The 25,693-nt window shown below is 43.6% G+C and overlaps 2 protein-coding genes and 1 long non-coding RNA gene across 3 annotated transcripts in view; 2 read left to right on the top strand and 1 right to left on the bottom strand.

The window, feature by feature from the left end:
• LOC119393786 (uncharacterized) overlaps window positions 1-23,052 on the top strand; it is a 57,490-nt gene extending 34,438 nt beyond the window's left edge. The window contains exons 6-10 of the mRNA XM_049415877.1: window positions 16,100-16,198; window positions 18,164-18,281; window positions 18,449-18,521; window positions 19,543-19,588; window positions 22,906-23,052. Coding sequence (XP_049271834.1) covers window positions 16,100-16,198; window positions 18,164-18,281; window positions 18,449-18,521; window positions 19,543-19,588; window positions 22,906-23,052 — 483 coding nt within the window. The remainder of the gene's footprint in view (window positions 1-16,099; window positions 16,199-18,163; window positions 18,282-18,448; window positions 18,522-19,542; window positions 19,589-22,905) is intronic.
• Window positions 441-5,971, bottom strand: LOC119393369 (uncharacterized). Its single transcript, XR_007416330.1, has 4 exons — window positions 5,934-5,971; window positions 5,726-5,875; window positions 5,379-5,447; window positions 441-4,182 (listed from the first exon to the last, which is right to left on the bottom strand). It is a non-coding gene; the product is annotated as an uncharacterized LOC119393369 (long non-coding RNA).
• On the top strand, window positions 7,353-12,585 carry LOC119393370 (BEN domain-containing protein 5). The gene is made up of 7 exons (XM_037660347.2): window positions 7,353-7,646; window positions 8,707-8,816; window positions 8,904-9,219; window positions 11,426-11,562; window positions 11,735-11,873; window positions 12,168-12,242; window positions 12,385-12,585. Exons 1-7 carry the CDS (start codon window positions 7,460-7,462, stop codon window positions 12,507-12,509), a joined length of 1,089 nt encoding a protein of 362 aa, XP_037516275.2. The 5' UTR covers window positions 7,353-7,459; the 3' UTR covers window positions 12,510-12,585.
• Window positions 23,053-25,693: the final 2,641 nt, after the last annotated feature.

The raw sequence follows: 25,693 nt of genomic DNA, 5'->3' as shown, positions 1-25,693 counted from the left end.
ACCAAGCATTTCAGAGAAGTTCATGGCGTTCCACAGCAATATGTTTATTAAAATGGGCAAAAATACAGCAAGTCCAGGCATAAGGACACACAAACAAAACACAAAACTAACATGCATGCAATATATGTACATATGTAAAAAATCATACACAAATGCACAAAATTTATACATAGCTGCATTTGAAATTAAATGACAAATTTACAGTGCACATAAAATTTCACAAGGCACAGCAACTTGAATGACATATGCCACTCTGACAAGACTGAATGATTGATACGCACTGCACAAGTACACACTGGGCACGAGGTGTTTGCATCTAGGCAACTTTGCAATTTTAAGAGGTCAATGGATCCCCATGAAGTTTGCTGGTTAGAAATTTCTTTCACGTGACCGGAAGTTCCTGCACATGCATGGTTTTTGTTTTACATGCGTTCGTTTTGTTTCAATAAACTTCAATTGTTAGACTGTGCTCATACTGTGTCTTCCATCTTGTGAGATGTCATGTTCGCGATGATTTTCCAAGTAATGCAAGTTTCAATGTACGGTCACACCAGTGTGATTAGAGCTGCAATAGTGCTCACGTGCACAAAACCCAGCTTGTACTGCTGGTATTTCGCATTTTTGGATGCCACAAAGGCATGGCTTTCATTATATATCAAGAGAACAATGAGCAGTCACTGTACCTCCTTATGTGATGAACAAATGCACCAGTTGTTGCTTTGCACTATCACCAGCACTCTTCCAAAGAAAATGAGCAAATGAGGAAAGCAGTGTTCCATAATCTCTTAGTGATTATATCAACTGCTTCCTCGAAAAGGGCTAAAACACCTAAAATAGCTCGCTAAAATCAGTGGTTGGGGCTACCCTTGATTTTCATGTTGCAGCGAGATGTGCTGCTTTGGATTACCAGCATTCTCAAACAACTGACTCATGTGGCGGCGGGTCAAATGCAAATGGTGATTTATGGATGTTGAATTAATCGAAATTGCATCTGCTTATCCTGACAGTTCCAAAGACATAAGTCCTAAGATATCGACACACAGACACTGAAGGCCCATAAATCGGCAGCATCTGCCAGCTCTTCACCATTTAAATGCGACGCATCTCTTGCTCAGGGGTATGTAACGTGGCGTGGTGATCCGCACGCGCCGTGGTAGTCTGCACTCACACTATGCATGCGCACCTCTCCTCCTTCCCTCTCTCCGACAGCTGCGCGTTACTCTCTCCACTTCTCTACCAGCACCTGCTTGCGCTTCTGCGTTTTCGCTTCTGCTTTCACGGTGCATGCGCTACTCTCCTCCTCTAAGCGGTTAGAGCGCAGCGCGTGTTCAGCGCAGCGCTTGCTTTGGTTGACTCCGCTTGACTCCATTGGTGCTTCCGATGAAGCATGATGGAAGCAACAGTCCCATCAGTGAGTGGGCTGACGCAAGCACGCGTCAGCATCAGCCCAATTGCGTCCACTCAAGACAAAGCTGAGAAGCGAAGGGCAGCGAACTACCATTCATGGCACATGCATTGATCATGTCTTCACCAATTTCAAGATCCACCCACTGCACCAAGATCCCCTCACGGTTCACTTCAGCGACCACAAAGCCATCCTCATCAAAGCAAAGTGCATACCTCAAGTACTAGACGGTGCTCAATAATGACATTCGTTAACCGTTTCACCTTCGCCTACAACGTTAATAACGATCCAAGGTCGGTAACATGCCCAATGAATGCCAACGGAACGCGATCATGCAAGTGCTCTGGCTTCGCATCGCCTCATGGTCCCCTTTAGCGGGAGATGGTGTAATTTTTTTTGTCCTCCGTACAGGACTGACTGCATGTTTCACACGCCCTCCCACCCAGTGCACACGAAGGAGTGCTGCTCAGTCGGGTTACGGTTTAATTTTTGCATTTGTTTACTTATTTAAAATTATGTGCATACTTTCTAGGCCATTCTACTATCAGACCTGTGTCAGGAGCATCTAGGGAACATAGAACTGTCGAACAAGAAGACTACAGAGAAAGGGTGCTGGGAGGTGCACATACGTATGAAACATTTTCCAAATTGATTAATACACTAACACTTCTTATTTCTAGAGGCTGAATAATTACTGCCGGCGACTCTTTGAATAGCACTTTTTGCACATGGTTTACAGTCACCAAGTCATAATTTACTGGTCGGCACCGAAGTTTCCGGACACATATGGATGTGTTATCACCACTCAAAATGATCTTTTCAATAATGGCAAATGACCCATCCAAGAGTTGAATAACTGAACTATTAGTCTTCTTCTTTGACGCGTATGAGCAGTCTGTCAGGATTGAACCATTTACCATCATTCTTCTGTACTGTACAGAAGGTGGTGGGATTTCTTGCTCAGGCAATGAACAGGCTGGTGGAATAGGAATACCACTTCCAAAGAAACGGGTGCCATCACTGCTGCTTTTGCTTTTGTGTGTGACTTTGGCATCAAAAGAATTGCAGTACTGCACCACGCTAGGGCTGACAGCCAGATCCTGCAGTTCCATCACAGTATTTTCAATTTGCAGAACTCTGCACAGCTGATGGGGAATCCCATTTGCAGCTTTGATAGCTTCCTTGAGGCTCCCATTTCCCGATTCAAATGGAAACGCAGAGTGTGCCCACAGGGGTCCCCAGTCACGAATACTCTTTGCAATATGCGTCAACTGGTGCATATTATACGTCATAAAAGCTTTTCCAAAATGCATTTCTGAACGCACATGAAATTCTAACAAGAGTTTCTCAGCTCTAGTCAGCTCAGAAGTTTCTATACTGCACTGCAGCATAATATGCAAAGCTTCAACCATGCATGCCCAGTGCTGAAGGTCTCTTCTGTCAAGAATGCCATCAAGTACTGGAATGCTGTAGTACAATATCCAATTTTCCAGCTCTTTCGCCTTCCACCATTTCCGCTCCTTCGTTGGTCTTGGCAATCTTTTCACATCCTTTGGTGGCCTGATAGCCATAAGCCTCTCATCGATTGTGTGTTGCTTGCGGCTTAGAGAGTAAGCACAACCAGAAGACTCTAACCATAAATCTAAGAATTGTCGTCCTACTCCAAGTAAAATACAATGCATGTAATCAGGAACAAATCCTGCTACAATGTGAAAATAAGGCAGGCTGATCAATGGAGATGCCGTTTTTACACCATGAACGGTCACTCCTCGCCTAACTGCAGTTGTCATGTCTTCAACCATCTGGCTCTCTGTACGCTCAGTGGGGTTAACTGGCTGAACAGGGTACTTTGTTGAACCACCAGCTCGTTCACCTTTCTGTAAACACCAGTTACACCCAAAATAACCATTAAATTGAGTGACACCTTGCATAGGTGCCCTGGCAACCGAGTCAACCGCACAACAAATGCAATAAGCTTTAAATGTCTGAAGTTGCCCCTTTTGCTCCAAGACAAAGCCACTTTCGCTAAGCTGGCTCATTTGCTTAACAAATGTGCTCTGAAAAAGCTCCATGTGTGGCTTCTCCTTCCAGAACCACAATGCTGCAAGCACAAGTTTTGACATCCTCTGCTCAGCCGGAACCTCATTTACAATTAGCTGAATAGGCCAAATGGACGTGCCACTTGACTTGAAAAGCGGTGTGCCATCAGCATTTAATGTGAAGCTGATTCTGGGACCACACTGCTGTGTTGCAGCTGCAAAATTGCGGTACATTTCGCCATCATACAGATCACCCAATGAGCCATCATGGTTAAGTGGCTTTGTTAAGTCAAGAAGTGTACAGTCTTTCAACAATCTTTGCAACTGCGATTCCACATCAAGAGTCACAAAAAAAGGCATATCAGATAAACTAGAAACACTAGTTTTGTGTCCGCACTTTGTGCAGTGAAAAGAGGCATTTGTTTCAGCATTTTCTATGTGTGTGAAGCATTTGGGGCAAAAACAATAATATGTCATTGTTGTGCCTGTTTTGCTCAAAAGTTTGGAGAGCTGGTAACGTGAATGAGGCAATATTGGTCGTTCGAAAATTCTGTTGATAAGGTCTAAGATGCTGGTCAGCCCTGCAAATGATGAATTATTTTTGACAGCGTGCTTCAGCACCATGAGGAGAATATCGCCTCTAGACAGAACCACTCTTTCAGTCACAACATCGGTAAATAACTCTCCAAAAAGCGACTTGCCACCATGACCAGGCGCTGTGGGACTGTTAGGCATTTGCTGCGGAAAGGAGAAAAGAAATAGTCACTAAAAATGGAGCAGGTGCCCAGCCATCAACATTTACGGTCGAAGTTAGACTATAAAGCAGGACAATAAATTAAGACCCCAAAAGGAGCCAGAAAGCCAGAGCTATTAGGCATGTCTTAACTGAACACTAAGCAGGTAATATTAAATAAATGATTTTGTAACCTACTGTATGGACCAACCAAATCAATATGTTACTAAAGAAAATTTGACAAGCATGAAGCAGTAAACTTGTGCTAAAGCGTTTATTCTAAATGGAAAACAGTTGCTGTGCTTAGTTTTCAGCTTTAAAGGGGCCCTGCAACGCTTATTTTAGTATAATCAGAAAATGCTGCCGATCAGTAGTCCAGGCTACCGAGACAAACATTATAGTGCGGCACATGGTCTAGAATTTACAATTAATTCTCAGTCAGCTAGAAATTGATCCCCCTTCTCTCTACAACTGATGCCATATACCCAAATTTTTGCACCATATACCCACATCCACAGCGATTGGCTGATTTGCTGCATAGTTACTGTGGCCGCTGCGGGATGCTGCCACGTACCCCCAAGCGCACTCGCGATCATGCTGAAATTAAGCCGCGTGTTCGAAGAAAAACAAGAAGGTGCTCAAGATCATGAGCCATGCTGACGAAGGGTCGCATCTTTTTGCCCCCTGTCATTCCCCTCCCTCCGTAGCTTTCAGTGTGCTTGCTGGCACGAAAGGAGAGAGAAAGCGCTTGAAGCATACGACAAATAACTTCAACTCCGCACTTACTCAACTGATTCTAAAAATTTTTGCAGCATGCGATTCAAAAATTTGAAATCGGTTAAGAGGCAATGTGAATGAGGTTTCTGAAAATTAAAAATAGCCTGCAAATACACTCTGCAATCAGCAACCAGAGGCTACACTGCTATAACCAAGCAGCCCCTATGTCCTAAAGCAAGTAATAAGAGATGCAGTACCTTTCAGGAAGTTCTCGTGCCTTGTACAATTTTGATTACATTACTTAGTGCTTGTTCTCAAAAGCACTGGTGGGATTTTACGGCAGACATTTAATATCTAGCAAAAATAAATGTGTTAGCTACACTGAGCTTCAGTATTTGCAATGCCCAAACATGTTAACTGGGCCCCTAACAGTTAATGACGTCAACCATGTTTGTGTAAATTTTGCAATTTCTGATGGACCTACCATGTCATCTTCTGAAGCCAGCTCTCCAGGATCATGTTGCTCTGAACCATCATCATCAGACATGGAAAGCTGCAAAAAAATAAAAAAAAAGAAAGACAAAAACAATGAAACCAAGAGAAAAGGGAACTAGACAGAGATCAGCACCACCCTAATTTGTGGCAAAGCCTTGTTCGATTTTTTAGTGCAAGATCTACAACGACACCACACATGGAGACACAACAGGCACAAGTGCTGCCATGTCTGTGTGATGCCATTGCAGATTACTCACTAGTCCGAACAACCCCTTTGGTGTAAACAGTTTGGTCATACATATACATACACATATAAATATAGGTATGTGTGTGTACCTCTTCATCATTTAGCAATGTGTCGTGGGAAATCATCGGGATGGCATGCTGTGGCCCATCATTGGTTGCTTGCAGTTCTGAAGTATTGCGACTGACCGCAGCAGATGCCATGCTGGAGGCCGCTGCACCACAAGCGTCGTTTGAAGTTTCCTGTGACAAAACAGTTTATTAATAAAATACACTTAACATTTGAAACATACTACCTCACCTGTTCATCCTGACTACTCAACGTATCAGTTTGAAGTACACTGTTTATATCTGACAAGACTGAAGCTTGACCTGCTGCTTGGCTTAGTCCGGGCGCTGCATTGTTGGAGACTGCTTCATCATCAGATGAGGTTGTGTCCGTAGGCACTTCCTGAATGCAAAAAAGGATCTTAGACATGTGCATGCCTTAAGAGGACGCTTTACTTTGAGAGCTGCTATTTAAATATATCATAATAGAGGACGCTTTTTGTTTTTGAGAATGACAGCTTCAGTTCTAATTGGGTTTACTTTTTGTTGAAAAAAAAAAAAAAAAACGAACGCAATGACTCTACCTCAGCAATGAAAAGAGATATCACAATTTTGCAAACTACACCTAATAATACATCCAAAGCGGACAAAATAGTTGAATTATGCACTACTGTGAAATATAACTAGCCTGTAGGCAGTATAGTTGCAAAACTCCTGAGAACATCGTAACAATTTCACGCAAGCTGTGAATTCATACATAAACGTTGTCCGCTTTAAATGTTCTAACAGATGCAATGTACTGAACAGCGACAAGTGCTTTCAATGCACAAGTACAGATTTTCTGCTGATGTGCTGAACATTGTTAAGTCTATGTTTAACTTAGTTGCAGTGATCTGCTTAAATAACGGCTGCCGTTCACAACCGCTTTATTTGTACTGAAATTTCGCAGAAATACAAGTCTTCATTGTTCACTAAACAGTATGTTACAACGTAGTTCGGTATGACCGCCGAGCGATATCTGCCGCTGATATTTACGTTGACCTTCGACAACTACATGTGCAGACAAACGCAGGTTGTTCGCCCGCACAAGCCGTTGTTAATACGCTAGGCTTTTTAGCTATGCGAACCAAAACATGCAGTCCTCTGTGAGTCTTTGAACACAAGCGCATGCGTATTGAAGGCGATAGAACAAAAAGGAAGGTAAACTTACATTGTGTTGGCAAGCCCTCTTAGTACTTCTCGGTAGCACGAAGTCCGATCCATGGTTGATGTATCGTTTATATGGGCCTCTTTTCTTTCTCTTTGGAAGTTGATCCATTATGATCGCATTAACATGCTCCAACAAGCGATTTGTTGTTGCACGTGTAGATGATCCTCAGATTGTTGCTCAGCGAATAACACAACCTGGCTGGCACTGCTGGTTCAGCATGACGAAAGGTGTCCAGTTTCGTATTTCAGTATTTCATTTATTAGTAATACCTGTATACCCGGTAAACCACTATATACTCATAAAAAACTAAATAAATTAGACATATTAATATACAGGTCACATGCGTCAGGCAGCACGATGATTTTACATGCAAACATGCATCTGTCAAGTACGAGCACGCGGCTCGTGAACTTTTAACATTCCGCACGTGCACCTGCGTGCATCGCGCACATGTCGCGCAGACATGCTAGATTTGCCTACGATCGCAGTGTTCTAGAAGTTGTACTACGATCCTGGATCTGTCGGCTGCGTTACCTTTTTCTCTTTCACGTGTGTACAGTAGCGCAAGAATGATCACGCACGCAAAAGTGCGGTATGAGGATGATCGAAAACTTGCGGTTGTGGACATTCGAGACATAGAAAACTTCCATCCCGAGAACGCGAAGGATTTCAAATCGAAGTTCTTTTATTCGGTGAAATGGACCGATCCGGACGGGACCTCGGACTTTTACCGGGCTCGGATTCTAGCTCTGGGAGGTAAGCTGTTCGTTTGAGCACACATTTATTTTGCCTTGTCAAGTGCATTTCTTGTGTTCCGCGGTGCGCATATGCCTATCGTTGTGGACGCTATCCGATGCGTGCGGTCGGTCTGAACAATGACACATACTTTTGTCTTGAAATGAGCGTAATTTAAATATATTCTTGCAACTTCCGTAGTTTCCAAATACGCCTAAAGAAGCTAGTGTAGTATAATAGTAAATTACCATACATGCTCAACTGTCTTTTGCGCCCAATCTCTTCTTCAATAAAACTTGTTGCTAGGCGAGATGCATGTTTAAGGGATCGCCTTTCTTTCCATTTTCCGAGTCGTGCTATAATTCCATGCAGTACAGCACAACTCGATAATTGCCCTTGAAATGTATGCACTGATCCAGATCATACCCCTCTCCTCCCTCACTTTTGACGTTTGTCTGCGCAGCTTCCAGCGTACGGCACGTGTTCGCCACGTGCCGCACGTGGCGAACTCGAGTCCCTCGCAGCTGACTTCATGCCCTTAGAGCACTGTTACGTAGGTCAAATAAAATAATTATTGATCGCGAGTGTTCATGCAGTAGTCATGATATTGATTAATATGCCCACCAGTGAGGTCCCCCCCCCTTCCCAAATGAAAAAGAAAAACGAAAAGAAAATCTGGATTTAAGCATATATATATATGTGAAGTGTATTTGTTCCCTCTTAACACAATATGCATATACACAAAGACAGTTAATGAGCACATGAAAATGTTTCATGGTTGCTGTGATACTACGCACAAATATATTTATTCTCCCTGCTTCTGTTTGAGGCTTATTGCATGTAGAGCATGCACTTTTTATGATTGATGCAAGGACTACTGAAAATTCTAAGGATCCTTTCATATAAATGGAAGGCTTATTTAAGCATACACTCAGCATAATATTCTTTCCCACTAAATCTGTTGCCACTGTTCTGTGTTTCCTTTTGTACTTGCAGTGCAGCCTAGTCGCACATCCGTGGCTCATAATGAAACTGTTTTCTTTTAAGATTTTTCAATGTGTATTCCTTTAATATTTTCCAGAATCAGAAGAAGACCTGGAGGCGGAGGGAAGAGGCCGGCAGAGGCTTAGATTTGAAAGAATGGCATATTCGCCTGACGGCGAAGATGAAGACGATGATGTCGAGCCAGAGGTACTTGTTTACGTAGTGCTGTATCCTTGCTTATGCATTGTATGACTTTAAACAGCCTCATAATACGTTTTTTGGTTTTGTGTGCAGCGTCCTGCAAAAAAGCCCTCTGGCCCAAAGCAGGAGCTATTGGACATGTTAAAAAAAAAAACTGACGACATCCAGCAAAGGGAAGAAGCTGCTTTAAAGAAGCAGAAAAAGAGGCCAACATATGACGATAGGGGTGGCCTAGTCACTGAGCTGAAGTACAAGGTACAGAGACTTGAAGGCCTTGTGGAAAGAAAGTGCAAAAAAATTGAGGAACTGCGAAACAAAAACGAAGAGTTGGAGCAGGAGGCCATGAAGCTGAGGCAGCTGAACATGAGGCTGCAGGAAAAAATGCTGACAGCCATAGATGAAGGCACAGGTATGGAATTCAGCTTTCTGTAGTTTTATGGCTTCTGTGGCTGCTACATGGACTTATTTGTAATTTGTATGCCAGTAGCATAGCCAGCAATTTTTTTTGGAGGGGGGGGGGACTCAACTATACTTTATGTACGTTCATGCATGCATTTGTATGTGTGCCTATATTGCCAAACTGAAATGTTGGGGCGGGGCTTTGAACACCCCCTGGCCCTCCCCCTGGCTGCGCCAGTGGTGTAAGCATTGCCTCTACCTAGATTATTTTGTTTAAATTATAGGCTTCTTTCAAATTAAAACTTCCTTACAATTTCAAATCATAAAATTAAACAAGGGGAGATGTTTGTGCATACCATGTTTACACATTTATAAAATAAGGGGAGAGTTTGCCTTCGTAGAATTGTAAGAAAATTATATAAAAAGGTATTACAGTTATAACATGAGCTCGCCATACAATGTTGGAGAGCTTTTCTTCCAACCAGTGGTGACGATCTTGCATAGGACCACAAAAGGCTTTTCAAGTCGGCAGAGCATGAAAGAACTTGTCACCCAATAATTAAATGCTCATTTATGCCAAGACACAGTGATGGGAATGGCCAAAAGTGTTTTGTATCAGGCTTTGTAGCAGGAAAAATGATGATTTGTAGCAGCTGCCCTCAGTTTTGTAGCAGGTTGCGAAAACGAAAAAAAAAAACAGGTCAGATGGCGTTTTAATGGTTTTATTATACAATAAAATGAAGTATTAAATACAGTGTGCGCATGAGTTCAATGACGGCGCAACTAACGCAAGCTTTAAACATAGCCTAGGATCACAAATATATGAAGACTGGTTGACACAAAGACAGCCTCGCCGGTACGACTGCGAGGCTGCGGCACGCAGCGAAAACTGGGAATGAGCCGCAACTGCACTCAGCTCAAACGACAGTGCCACCAGGTAGCGACACCATAGTGTTTCCTACAATACTTACTAGAGGGAACTCTGGCGCTAGTGTCTATGGGAGCTGCAATGCATCGCACTTCAGCCAGCATGGGAATCATGGGTAGTACACGGATTTGTCTAAACTTCGTTCTTTAGGCTCCGCTTGGCTCCGCGTCGCCTGCATCTGCTTTGTCGCAAAACGAAGTTCAGCAAAAATCAGCAGTTTCACTTCACCACTTTAACTTCTTTAGGCTCACCGATTCAAATCTGGTCACGAAGGTCACAACGATACATTCTTTTATCCGAAAGAAAACCAAAACATAGCAATAAACAAAGCCACAAGTGCGTTCGAAGCCCACAAGCACGAAGACTAGGCAAATCCGTGTACTACCCATCATTCCCATGGTGGCTGAAAGATCGCAGTGCCAGAGTTCCCTCTAGGTCATTTTAGGAAACTCTATGACCGACACTACACAGTGACAAGCCTACGCACAACTACAGCCACGTGCCCACGCATTGGATTGTATTGGATTGGCTCTGCCTACGAATGGCACGAGAGGCGGCAGCCTATCTGCCACCTGGTGTTGCTGAAAAATCCCCTTGACGGTGGCCTCCCAGATAAAGCAGCGCATTGCCAGGTAATCTCGGAGGCTATGCGTAGCAGCTTTGGAGCAGTTCTGCTCATTTGTAGCATGGATGTAGCAGCTTTCACGAAATGTAGCAGGTTGGAGCAATGGTGCTCATTTGTAGCATAGATGTAGCAGCTTTAATGAAATGTAGCAGCTTGGAGCAATTGTAGCAGCTTTCCCATCACTGCAAGACACCACTGATTATGGGTTTCCAATTTCTTTGGACAGTTTATTGCCTTAGTTTTAAGCAGATCATTTGTACTGTGTTTTCTTCATCATGTTTTACCAGGCAGTGGTTGCATGTGCAAAACATTGCACAGACCCAACACGTTGCCATTGTCACTTAGAGTGCTCTGTGAAGCTGCTTTGAAAAAAGAAAAATAAGTAAGTGCCGTTATATTTGTAGCTTGGTTCCACATTTAATATGAGGTGTGTTCTCAAATTGTTAGTTACAAAAACAAAACAAAAAATTAAAAACTCTTGTGTCAGTACAGTACAGTACTTGCCTTTGGTACAATTTCTTTCTTGGATGTAGCGATATTTTGGATGTGAGCCTTTATATTGAAACTCATTTGCTTTAAATATTGATTCCTGACTATGCTGTCATCTTAAAGTGACCGAGTTCTGCTGTTTGTAATGAGCCATGCTTCGTGTTGATGATGCAGGCTACAGTAGAGCTTCGTGCTCCACTAAGAGCGGACCAGACCACTCGACGAGGGAAGTGGATATTGACAGCATGGACGTGATTCCTAGGGAGAAAACACCGCCACAGGATGATTACGCAAGAAAAGAGAATGCCATGGTAACGTCCACATCTGAAGGGCAGCTTCAGCAATTTTTAGTATTACGTACAGTTGTCATCATAAGTGAAATTTTCCTTGTGCTTGCCTAAACAGCAAATGCTGCTTTTTTAAATGGTTGTTAAAATGATTTTTTTTTTTTTTTTTTTTGCTGCAATACGTTTCCTGATGCAGGTGGACATTGGCGGTGGCCTTCAAATAAATTCTAGCGCATGGCACCACATTCAGGGCCATCAAAAGGATTCCCTTTTCGTTAAGGACCTCCTCCTGGGAATTTGGCCCAAGGACCAGCTGAAAAACCGCTCTTTGCAAGGTGTGTTTCTGTTCTATAGAATTCCTTGTACTTTCTTAACAGCGGAGCTGTTTAAGCCAGCTGTAATCTGTCCACCGTGAACAAAAATCCTCAGGTGGGTATGCGTCAAAGGAATTGGGCAAGCCCCACTACGAGTACAGCAGGTGCAAGTGTTAAATGAAAACTTCGCTTGACGAAGTGGAGCATGTGAAGCATGCAAGAGAAGTGAGGGGAATAAAGACATTACAAGATAGAAAGACTAGACAGAGAGAAAGATTGTGTTATAGTTAATCACCGTTCATTTGGGTCTTACAGGGAAGCGGTGTCCACGATTTCCCGATCGGCCTGCAAAGGCTCCACTGACACCTTGGAAAGTGGAAGTGATGCGTGGTAAGTGTTCATGCTTTTTATGATGTTTTGGTGCAAACTGTCTTTGGTCATTCTGCTTCAGACCGTAGTCTTATAGACTATTTTTGTTTAAAAATTGTTTCTTCGTACCAGTTAGTGAGGCCTTGTGAACTTTTTGTTTTAGACTGTTACAGACGGAGACTGCAGCGCCAGGGGATTCCCGAAACCCTTATGCCTGCTGCACTCAAGCAGCTGAACCATTTCGTGGTTGAGAAGCTGGCAGACCTTGAGAGGCTGGCAAAACGGTGAGGTGCTGTTATAAATGTGTTTTGACTAATTTCAGGGAGGTTCTTTGTATGTAGTTTTTAAATGACATGCAGCCTGGTAAAGAAAGTGTTTAAAGCATCATGCTGACTAAATGCCATGCCAGTGCATTTGCTTACATCTATGCAAAGTATCATGTGGAGAAAGCTAGTCTTGAGCTTGCAGCACATCAAGTTAACACTGTTTACTCAAATCTGAGCCAGCCCAGATTCTAGGCTGACCCCCTAATGTTTGAAGCCAGAAAAAACAAAAATGTTACCTCAAATGTAGGCTGAGCAGGAAAAAGAAATGTTACAGTGTGCACGAAACTCGTACAGAATATACAGTCAAACACAGATATATTGGGTGCGAGGTCCTCCACTAGAGACGTGGGCACTGCAGTCGTTATGACGTGCAGGGTTGGATCGCGTGATTCACGTTGCTCTGGTGAAGGGAAGTGGACGGTTCAACGCGTTGCTTTTAACCACGATTTCTGGTGTTTTCCGCTTTGAACAGCGTTGTTTTGTTCTCACTTCATGTGTGCGGACACCTAGACTTCACAATGCGGGAAAGTGCAGTCAAAGTTATCGGCAGCATGGTACTTTATGCTGCTCCATGCCACAGTGCGAGTCTAGCGTCAGCTTTCACTTTCACCGTTACCCTGCTTTGCAAGAGCGTGATACCACTGTCACCTGACATTCGTTTATTGTTATTTCGAGCTCATGGGGTTCCTTGCTTATAGAGGACGTCTGTACAATGAGCCCATCTAATGTGGAAGTGCTAGACTAATTGCATAAAGAAATTCCGATATATAATATGTGAAACGGCTGCTGTTCATGTTCATTGTTCTACATCTGTGCCTAGGCTCGCACAATTTGTGCAACCTGCACGTCAACTGAAGGCTGAATTAGCTATATTTGTTTCAAAACCGACTGTGGGTATGTCGCCCGAGTGACCAAACCAAGCTAATTTTCAGCCTTTGAGCCACTAATAGTTGCGTGTGAACATTGGCGTGCAGTGGTTGAGCTGCCTATGCAGGTTGTTTTTCCTGCTTCAAAAGCCACTTCTATCACTCCATTATAGCCACAGAGAACTTGTTCGTTTATTATGGTGTAACTACAACATAATTTACATACTTTGTGTGGAAGTGTGTAGGAATAGCTTTTTTTTCTTTTTTTTTTTGCAGCAAGTCTCTCCACCATCTGTTACAGCCAAGAACACAGATACATTCATAGTGTGCTTCAAGGGCAGCACCACAATATCGTTGCATCCTGTGTATATGTAACATTAGTGACGTGAACTTGTAACTTTCATGCACTTATGTATTTTTCAACACTTTCAGGGAAAAGGACACAGGAAATTCCTAAGTGTGGCAAGGTGCAAGTTGAAGAATAAGGAGTACCTGATTTTTTGCTAGTCATTATAACTTTTACAATGCTTTTAAAGTAATAAATTATCGTAAAACAAGTACCTCCATTGTATGGTTTTTATTTGATGTGTGTGCATTACATATCATTCACAAATAAGCATACCAGACCATTTTGTTCAGGATCAACATTTCTTTTGTCCAATTCACTATCATTTTTGCGTCAAAAATCTGGTGTACTCTTTGCCCATGTTTTTCAGCCAATGGAAGAATATTCGGGTCAAGCTAGACCACCAGTTGTGCACGAGTGTACTTCAAACGGTTGACCAGTTGCGCACCACCTAGCTCTAACTGGATGACCATGTGTGTTCAACTGGCTAACCAATTAAGCACCAGTTGGCTCTAGCTGGGTGACCATATGTTTTCAACTGGTTAACCAGTTGGCTTTAACTGGATCACCATATGTGTTGAACTGGCTAACCAATTGGACACCAGTTGGCTCTAACTGGTTGACCGTATGGTTTCAACTGGTTAACCAGTTGGGCACCAGTTGGCTTTAACTGGATCACCATATGTGTTCAACTGGCTAACCAATTGGGCACCAGTCAGCTTCAACTGGATGACCATTTGGCTTGAACTGGATCACCATATGTTTTCAATAGGTTAACCATTTGGACACCCATTCACATTGACTGGTTGACCAGTTGGGCATCAATATGTTTAATTGGATGACCATTTGTTTTCAACTGGCTAACCAATTGGGCACCAGTTAGGTTCAATTGATGACCAGTTGGCTTTAACTGGATGACCATATGTTTTCAACTGGTTGACCATTTCGACACCAATTTACATTGACTGGTTGACTAGGTGCACACCAGTTATCTATAATTGGTTGACCATGTGTGTTCAATAGGTTGACCAATTGCGCACCATTTGGATTCAATTACGTCCAGTTAAATGCAATTGGAAAACCAATTGGCCACCGGTACTGCCCAAATGGTTTGCCAATTGGACGTAAACTGGTCTACCAATTGGATATAATTGGTGCGCTCTCAACTGGTGGCGAAATTCCAATTGGTCGAAAACCAATTGGTGGCAATTGGTATTTTTCCAATTGGACCCATTGACTTTTTTTGACTGGGCAGGCGAGCACAAAACTGTTATTGCAGAAACATCGGGCATTCTACTACCAATGTAAATGCCTTGAAGCGGCATTATTACGAATGAGTTGCCTTTTTAATCATTTTTTCCCCTCAAGAACACTAAGCGAAAACAAACGTGTTCATGATTGTGATTGCGAGAAGCGTCACAAGATGTCGACACCATCGCCCGGTAACCTGGTATTGCTACACCCCTTCGCTTATACCGGGATACTGCACACGCTAAAAACCTCTCTTATTATTTTTCCGCAGCGTAATTCAATATTATCTAACCTAAATGTAGTTTAAATGCAGTTTAAATACAGTTGTCATCACCATTTAGTGGTTTGCGCAAACGTAAAGGTTTACGTACGTACGCAAAGGTTTACGTTTGGGCAGCTAAAAAACTTTACTAAAACTCGAGTTCCGGTAAAACGGTAAACGTAATCCGGTAACGGTAACTTAAAGAAGTATACGTTACAAGCTAAAACTCCCTATTAGCACTTATTCCCGACGTAATCACGTATACTAGTGCTGAGCCAGTACATGGGATTTCACAGCACAGGATCAAATGTGCTTGTGCTGAGCCAAGAATAGGAGAGTCGAGAAAACCTGAACAAAATGACACGTTCCATTGTCGGTATGTCTTCTTGCATACACTACTGTTGCTGCACTTTGGGTGATCAATCAGCTATCCGATGCTTCAACTTAAAGCAGTAGTGCAGCTGGTTGAACCACCGCCTCCTCTAGAAAGATGCCTGCGGAGTCGCTGGCTATCCCATTCTAGCCGTCCTGCCTTGAGTTGTGGTCGCTTGTCGAGAGATGGCGCCAGGTACTACCCTATTGTTTTTATTGGGGCTGGCGTGGTGTGACGTCGTCGGGGGTAATGTGCAAATGTGTGTTGCAAGCGGTCACCGCAAGGATCGCCAGCTACTGCCCTCATTAGAAACGGTGAAGGAGGGAACGGGTTGGGCAGGATCTTTTTGGCTCACGCGGCAGGCATCTTTCTAGACGAGGCGTTGGTTGAACTTATGTTTTAAAAAAACGCCTTCTTTGTTTGTTTGTTTTTTTTTTTTTTGCTGTTTTTTAAGAGAGCGTTTCGACGCCTGCCCTACCCGAGCTCTTCGCGATGCAGCGACTACCGGGCAAGAGGCCGGATAAGCGCCTACTTCGGCTACATGAACTACGAAGTACGTGAGTAAAAGAAAAAAAAAGGGGGGGGGGAGCAATTGTACGCACTGCTATACCAAAAATAAATCAATCTATTCTAATGCTAAGCATTTTATGTTAAGCACATTCCGGATAATAGGCCCATATCTGCAGGTAAGACAGGCTCTTGTATGTCACTTTGTCCGTCGTCTTCTACATAGCCCAATAAGCCGTTTTCCAGCAGAGGAGGCACGTTGCCTCGAACCAGCGCTCCGCTCTGACGTCCTCTTTGCAAGACCTTGATTTGGGCGAGTTGGTACATGCTTAGCTGGGGAAACGCAGCGCAAGAAGAGACGAGGACGAAGGAACTTCAGCGCTCGTCCAGTGTACTGTGTTCCTTCTTCCTCATACTTTTTGTTTTGCTTTGCGCTGTGTTTCCCCGGTTAAGTCCTGTTTGCATTGGTATGTGCTGATCGCCGTGTACGACAACTTCGCGTGGTAGTAACAATTACGAGAATCAGATAGGGGTGTGCGAATATTCGAAAGTTTCGAATATTCGTCGAATATTACATTCGAAATATTCGTATTCGATTCGAAAATCGTGTACTCGAAAAGTTTCGAATATTCGATAACTTCGAATATTCGAAAAATTCGAATATGTGATTCGATTATCATGCATAAAATAACTCGTCTTCCACATTTCTGCTGCGTTCGTATAGCTAAAAACGTTGCCGAGAGGAGCGATATGACCGCACACTATCATAAACACGTCTTCTTCGGCTGGCCGAACCACACTCAACATAACTTCATCTCTGGACCGACTGACTCTCCTCCTCGTCGGTGCACGCTTATACTTCTTTGCTCCCGGGTTCCAGAAGCGTCTAGTGTGTTCTTTGGCGTGCAGCACAGCCAAAACTAGGGAAAGGAGTACACGGAGGCACGATATCTGCCTGCGACGAGCTCCCCAATACGTATGACTTATTGCTGGTGCATCTCCGACGGGCAGCGCTGTTGGCGATCATGTAACCATACATTTTCAATATTATGCGGCCGTAACGTGCCGCACTACCACTCGTTCACTATGCGGGACCACTTCTGAAGAAAGACAGTGACCCACGTGACTGGTGGCGGGCTGTAGGCACCTTCAGATACCCCAGTCTGGCAAAGCTTTGCCCCATGTACCTCCCTATACCAGCCACTTCTGTTCCAAGTGAGTGTGCCTTTTCAGTGGCAAGGGTGGGGGGGGGGGGTTGTCTCTGTTAGAAGGGAGCGCTTGCTGCCTGATCATGTGGAGCAACTCATATTTCTTCATGATCACATGTAGTCATTACTTTCATTATGCCGTGATACTTGCTTGCGTTGTGGTGTGCATTGTGCTAGCCTGGACATGGTGTTCTGGAGATAGCAGTGTATGTTATGTTGCCAGTCAGGCTGTTAATGTTTTTTTTTTTCAAATAGCTACATGTTAAATTAAATATTGTTACTGTGGAGCCATTTTTCCTTTGATATTCGATATTCGATTCGATATTCGAAGGTGGATATTCGTATTCGATTCGTATTCGAAAAATTTGATATTCGCACACCCCTAGAATCAGAGCAATTATAGCGCGGTCACAATGTGTTTGAAAGTCCTGGCCAACAGCACGTATGGTATGCAACTTCCTGCCCAATCGTGTACACCACCAGCAAAATGTACCAGGCGACAGACGGCGCTGCTATCGCGAAATGGCAACGCCCATCGGAAAACGGTCTAAATATATTTAGCCAGTAGTCTTGACAAGTTGACATACATCTATTGAATTAATCGAAACTAGATCAACCTATTAAAACAAATGCCATAAACATGCAGATGCACATTTGCTTCTGCTTTATAAAAATTGTTTAATTATATTCTGCCTAACGTGTTACGATAAATATACGTGTACGTGTCATGATAATTATATCATAACACGTACAAGTGTTATGACGACCTACTGACTATTTTTCATAATTTTGCTGTAGCGCAGGTGTGTCTGCAGGACTGCTTGATACAGCGAGAGCTCAAAAATTGTGGCTGCGCTCTTCCAGAACACGAGTTTGCCGTGACAACATTCAATGGGGCACTCTGCTCGAAAGAAAGGAAAAGTAAGCGAGCGATTGACGAGCAGTCGTCAGTCTGCACTACGTCACTCAGTAACATGATATTTACGGGCAATAGTGTGTTTTTTTGTTTTGCATTTAATAGTATACCTTCGTTGGAAACATCTTATTCTGTGATCTGACCGTCTTTCTATTTCTTACTTTTTTTGCAGACAAATGCGTGAAAATTTTGCCCCGTGACCGTAATACCAAATTCTGCAAGGAGCGATGCACATTACCCTGCAGGTAAGCGGACTTCCCGTATCGCATTGATACAAAAAAAAAAAAAACTCACAGGCTACATTATACATTCACCTTAGACGACTCGAGGGTGAAAGCGATTTGTGTGGCTATTTTACCGTGTACTCTGTAACACACGAACTCCGCTTTTATTTAGCTTTTTTGTCACGCAAACGCCGAAAAGACAAAGCTCGCGTGCAGCTCACGCGCCTCGAGCCACGCTTGAGATGAACGCCGCTTTTTTATATATTTTTTATTTGCTCGAACGCCGCAAAGACGAAGTTAACGAGAAGCTTGCGCGGTTACGTGATATTGGCACCGTCTTTTTCTTTTCTTTTTTTTTTTTTCAGACGAACGCCGCGTAGACGAAGTGAATGCGTATCTCGCGATACCTTCGACTTCTTTCCTTCATTTCGCTCACGCCGGCTTTTTTTACTCAACGTCCTTTTCGCAACTCTTTGCGTAGGCAAACATCGGCACTCACGCAAGTCATTTAGAAATTCGGTGTGCCTTCCAATTCTCTCTTATGCATTATAACTACTTAATCTCAAACTGTACCTTGCGCTACAGCTTAACAAAGCGACTTGGCGTATACGTGAATGCTTTGATCTCCGCTTTGGTTATGTCTGCTTTTTTTATGCTTTATTGATAGATGCTCCTATAACGCGGGTTCACCTGATCTGAAAGTCCCTTATCATCCTCCTTACTGAACAGCGGCTGCGCCTCAATTTTCTGCTAAGTATTAGGGCAAGTGTTTGTCTTGCAGTCCACGGTGGCAGTACTCTCATTGGTTGCTAAGTTCAGAGACGTTCGCGCACCCTTCTTCGTGCGCGCGTTAAGCAGTCCTAAAGGTTCTCAATCAGTTAATCAATCAATTAATCAATCAATTAATCAATCAGTCAGTCAGTCAGTCAGTCAGTCAAAGAACAAAAATTCTTGGCAAGTGTATTTTGGAACCTGCATAGTGTTTCTATCTTGAAGTTCATGAAGTCCTCGTTACAAGCATTTTTTTTTTCTTCTGTGTCAGCGAACTTACCTACGACGTCAAGCTCGTTGGCCTTGCAGAAAATGAGGTAAGTGCGGATTTGTATAAGTCATCTTTTCAGTCTTTTTTTTTGCTCTAGCTTGTTTTCTCACGCTTACAAGTTAGATTTCGCGGAATATATTTGCGTATAGGACTATTCCGCGGTGATTACAGCTATTCTTTAGCAGCTGTGCAAATCAGTCCGCGTAGTCTACAAACTTTCCTGTCGATGGCCTCCCTCAACTATAGCGTTTTACCAAGTGCGAAAAACGCTACTCGCGGCTTAGAATGGTGTATCGATGATATCAACAGCGAAGTGATCCAATTACATTTAGCAAAATAATCAATTGGACCAGTTCGTGATGGTTCATAATCAATACTGCGCTAAAGTTGCATATTTGGTGCTCAAGTTATAGGTAAGCTTGTCTAAGTACGAGTAAATACGTGTAGGTTTGAATGTTGTGCCGAATTCTTTTTTTTTTTTCTTTTTGACTTGCATGCACTAGCCAGGACAAAACCAGTAAGTATATTCCTGTGCTTAGCGACATCGATATTTAGCGTGATGTTCTGAATAACCCTATAAACATGGACAAAAGAAGAGTGTGATCTAGAAGGACGACATATGTGACCACTGAACGCTTGCTGTTGGGTTGTAAAATTGACGCATAGTTCAAGCTTAAGAATAGCGTAAAATAGGGCATGAGCAAGAAGAGAGAGAAATGCCAATTTCAGAATTTTCGTACTATTTAAACAATTGATAACTTGACTCCCTTAGATTAATACTTTTTTCTAATAAGGACGGCAAAGTAAGTAAATATGATCTTCGCACATTACCTTCGTAGACCAATATTTATTGTCATTTTTCTATAAATCATGCATTCCTCTTTTTTCTTAATGTAAAATTGAACAATTCAGTAGCCTAATTTTCAGAATAAAAGCGCCGCATTTACGTATGTTGATTTATTCACAGAAAACATGAATGCGCGCTTTTCGGAATTTCATGAGCTTTCACGAATAGAGAGCAAACAGGGTCTTTAACGGCGCAGTGAATGCCCTAAAATAACTGTGAATGCGCAGTGAATGTCCTAAAATAACTCTCTAACGCGTTAGAGATTACAAGCGTAGAAAAGAAAAGTCACAATGTCGGATGACTGCTTTTCCCGCTTCCAGTGATGTTCTTACAATATTTAATTCGCACTCGAAACACGAGCTTTGTGCTTGGAACTTTCTCTGCATAAGTATAGTTTGTCATCTCGTGATTAAAACTTTTGAGTTTCCGGTAACGCTGCGTGTTCTTTGTCGAAACGTTCGTAATGAAATTCCTTAATGTGGCCTAAAGTTTTATTGAAATCCTGTTCATAGCTTTCTAAGCACTACATACAGGGGCAGTAATGCCGTGTTCTTTCCCACCGTAGGTCATCGTTCACGGCCATAATTCGTTTCTCGACAAGTTCGCAAACTGTCTACGACTACCAAAGACGACTCACGGTAAGTTCGTATGCCCCTATATTCAAGCAGAGCTTACGTTTATCAAAAACACTAAAGTATAGCCTTTGTGCAACCCGCTGGCAATTGCTTGGTAAATGTGCGTAGTTTGAGTACCGTACTCCCAAAACCTTCGTGAGTACACAGTCTACATGACACGAATGCTTACAATACGAGTATACTGCCTTTGACATATCGATCGTTTCGGGATGAAGCTCGCTATCACCAACGGCGGCTGTCAGGGCGTCAACGAACGCAGAAACGTTCGTACGAGAGAAGAGTGCTGTTAGATGTGTGTTCAGTATGTCACTGCCCTAGCCGGCGAGAGAAGGGGGCAGGGGGTTCTACCCCCTCCCCTTCTCCAAAATTTTGTTTCACTTTTGCACACGCACACATACAGACGCCCTCTCGAACATGCATAAAGGGCAGTAGAACCCCCCCCCCCCCTTCCGAAAAAAGTTTCTGGCTACGACCCTGCTGCGTCTGTATTCAGAAAAGCGTTCTTACGTTGAAAGGTACATCCCCCAATGATATCGGTGGCGTGGCTTTATGTGAAACGAAAGCGAAGGGTAAAGATACAATAAAACTCAAGATAATAGCTACATAATATGGAGAGTGGACCCCTATTAACAAAGTAGCTCGTACGAAATTGTCACTACAACACGGCCCCAGCGTACAAAATGACCTTGTGCTAGCGCAAGAAACATGTGCATTCAATAAAGATAGTCTTTACGATATTAAGGCGTTATGCTGTGGAATCAAGTCGAAAAGGAAATCGCCGCGTCCACGTTTTGTTAACGCCGTCATACCACCAGCCATCATATGTTTCTTTTTTTTTTCTAACTGCACCAAATTTTGAAAATTCCATATGAATCATGGCGGCGTTATCGTTGCCATTGAAATGTTCTGTGGACAAAAATCAGTACGTGCAGTTTTTGCGCTTAGTTATTTAGGTATGGCAATTAGCATTTTAATTATTCACCCTAGGTAGCTAGAGCAAGTCAGAAATTTATAGGACGCATCGAAACCACGTTTTCGTGGTTTCGATGGCGTAAAAAAGGTTTAATAAAAAAGCTCTTCTGAGAGCTAGGTGAACATTTGAATGTTTCTGAATGCAAAACTAAGTTAATTAGCATAAGTTCGTTAAGTATGCGCAATCACGTGCAGATTCACCTTTATCTACAGGCTGCCCACTTCCACACTGAAATGGCAACAATAACGTCCAAGTGATTTATATATATAGGTATAATTTCCCCATATTTGTGCGACTTGAAAGAGGTAAAAGGAACACCCGCTATATCGACGGTCTTGGGAAGCGGCAAGGCGATGCGGCGATGCAAAATGTTCACATTATTGCAAAAGTGTTCACACTTTGCGAACGTACACTGTCTCGGCGGCGCTGCAACCGTCGGTCGTATAGCTTAACACGGCAATCGGTTGCATTACAACTGTGATTTAAGCGTCTGGGGAAGTCTCGCTACAGAATTTTTATTCGTTGATATGATTTACAGAATATGTAAGCGCCTTTACTGCCACCGGCTACTTCTTTCCAGGGCATGCATAACTAAAATCTCCAAAAAAAAAATAACGATTAACACTATAGAACAGTACTAGGGACAGTCTAACATTTTTGCCAAGTTTCACTCACGTAAATAAAACATTCAAACTACTCTTGCAGTTCTGTAAGCAAGATAAATCGCATAAAAGAGTCTACAAACCCGCGTGAGAGTCCTGTACGTATCTAAACATCACAACACTACAAGGCACACGAGCAACATATAAGCAAATTGATCGTGACACACTTCTCCTATAATTTATGTACTAGAAAAAATATACGAATTTTAGCGCGATGTACACTGTCATTAATTGTTTTCATTGCAGGGTCAGGAGGCACTCGCCTACATTGGCGGCTATATCGGCATGTGGCTTGGAATATCGCTCTACTCGGTCTACGTGTTCCTCGAAGCATCGCTCACCACGTTTTTCCGCAGTCGCTGGCACCTGTTCAGGCACCTAATTCATCGCTAGGCAGTCGCTCGTGGTTCACTGAAAGGAGAGATTAAGTAGAAGGAAATGCAAGAAGGACAGCCAGGCCAAGCGTCCGGTTGTCGAGTACTGCACTCAATGGTTCAGTGAGTGCAGTACTTGCTAAGCTACTACCAGGGGCGTAGCCAGAAATGTTTTTCGGGGGGGGGGGGGGTTCAACCATACTTTATGTATGTTCGTGCGTGCGTTTCTATGTGTGCGTGTATATATACACGTGCAAAATTGAAAAATTTCGGGGAGGGTTTGAACCCCCTTGGCTACGCCCCTGGCTACTACCATAGGACTAGGGGTTCTTTAACGTGCACCTAAATCTAAGTACACGGGCCTAAAGCATTTTCGCCTCCATCAAAAATGCGGCCGCCGCGGCCGCGATTCGATCCCGCGACCTTCGGGTCAGCAGTCGAGCACCGTAACTACTAGACCACCGTGGCAGGTAACACTGACGCATGGCCAGCAGGCCCAGTATTTTTCCGCAATACATACGAACAGAAAGAAAGAAAACCCTTGTTACATGCAATGAAGCGTCTTGCGGAAAAACACGAATACATTGACGAAAAAGAGAAGACGATAAAGTTAAGTAATTATGCTGATAGCGTCACCGGGAGGGCAAGGTGCACGTTACACTCTTTTCTTGCTCCAGCTACTACAACTAGAACTCTTTTTGTCTTTCTTGCGCTATTGGAAATACATTAGGCAAATTGGAAATCCTACTTTCCGAGTTTCCTAAACAAAAAATTACAGCAGGAACATTCGAACGATGGTAAAGTCTGTAAATGGGGAAAACAGCGCGAAATGAGACGAAGCACAAGCGAAGGAACACACAGGATGAGCGGTGACTAACAAGTGAAGCTTTTTTCGTTTCGACGCAATAATAAAGGGAAATCGGCGGGAAACCAGCGGCACGTCATATTTCAAGTCTTCGTCACAACACCTGGGCAGAAGCTGTCAATCGATGACAAAGGTTATGGAGGCTGTCGAAAGATTACAATTGTACATCACCAACCCACGAATCATTAGACAGATGAGACATAATTTAGCTCTAGCTCACTTGTCGTTAGGAACGATACGTTTCCACAAGCGTCACCTCATCGGTTCATAGCAAAGGCCTCGGCTATCAGACGACTGTACATGCTGGTGTAGTACATGCCTGCGACTTTGCATTTTCTAAATGTAGTGTGCGCCGCACGCGCTGCAGTGGAGTGCCGTGCAGCTTTCCTGCTTAAGACGATGATTATTGTGATGTTCGCCGAGTCACTGATTCCGACAATGACCTGTTTCTGCAACTATGATAACGTTGTTCGAGCTAGTGTTTATCTGCACACCCATTCAAATGAACAGTGGCGCGACTACCTGTACACTCAGTCCGGGCTGGGAAAATGCGCCCAGCGTCTTAACGCGATGGCTTGCACGTAGAAAGTTTCTAAACCATCCGAAGTTTATGGAAAGGCATCAAGCGTCTGAACGCGAGTGCCTGTGCACGGGACATTTTTGAGTTGTACTCTGCCTGCTGAGGCAAGCACCAGTGGCGTAGAGCTTTTGTAGAGCGTAGCTGCTATAGAAAATTTGTTCCCAAACAATAAAGAAAAAAAATGTCTCTGTTGTATAGTGATGGTAGCATAGGGCTTTGCTACTAAAGGCCAGAATTCGCACCCCGCTGCCACAACACGTTTATGTATTAACGTTTTTTATATATGTTTGTCTCATATGCGCAGTGTGCGTGTGTGTGCGTGCGTGCATGTGTGTGTGTGTTATATCTAACTCTCTCTCTCCCTTTTCTTTGTTACTTTACTGTCTCCCCCTCCCCGTCACCCAGTGCCTGATAGCAAACTGTATATTCCCCTTTCGCTCAATTTCCAGCCTTCCGCATAGCTGAGCACGAGTGCTGTGTCGTGTTCTTATGTGCCTTCTCGTGTGTGCGTGTCGTTTCGCGCTACATCGAAGTTGTTCAGATGATTCACCAACTAGCCCACATTGCAACCCTTCCGCACAGCATGTATCTCTCTCTCGCTCTTTAATTGGTCAATGATAGCCACGCTTATCAGGTTATAGAATAGAATTCCTTGGCATATCACAATGGCACTTCTCGAAGATGGAGTGAGAGCCGGAGTGTTTAAAAAAAAAATCACCGACGATTGCGATACTGACTAATGCGAATTCTGAGCGCAGCTGTTTAGATGTCTTGATTTTGCGATAAGTTGAGGCGCGACTGCCTCGCTAACGGGGAGACCGCGAAAGGCAGCGCGTGGGCGCGTTCCACAACTGCCGCCACAGACAGGCATCCGTTCATGCAGCGCTTCATTTCCATATGGGGTATCGGTGGACGCCCTCACCGCATACATGAGTGATGACGTCATCGGTGACCGCGCGACGGTGCGCACTACTATGGCCCCGCGGGTGGCCGCCGCGGAACCTGTCGTCTCGCCAGTCGTTCCCCCCTCCTCGCGCTTTCCTCGCTATCACCGTCTTTCATCCTCCGCTGCGCTTCGCGTTCGCTTTCTTTCGTCCTCGTTCGCTCAACGCAGGAACGGGCACCTAAGAGCTGCGCTCTAAAACTTGTTTATTATGGGCGAACTTGAGCCCGAAAAACTAGATGCGAAATCCAAGAGTACGTTAGAGCGTCCCA

This window comes from Rhipicephalus sanguineus, chromosome 5 (genome assembly GCF_013339695.2).
Source record: "Rhipicephalus sanguineus isolate Rsan-2018 chromosome 5, BIME_Rsan_1.4, whole genome shotgun sequence".
In the NCBI taxonomy this organism is placed as follows: domain Eukaryota; kingdom Metazoa; phylum Arthropoda; class Arachnida; order Ixodida; family Ixodidae; genus Rhipicephalus; species Rhipicephalus sanguineus.
The sequence above is the reverse complement of the archived record's forward strand: the minus strand, read 5'-3'. Positions and strand labels throughout refer to the sequence as shown.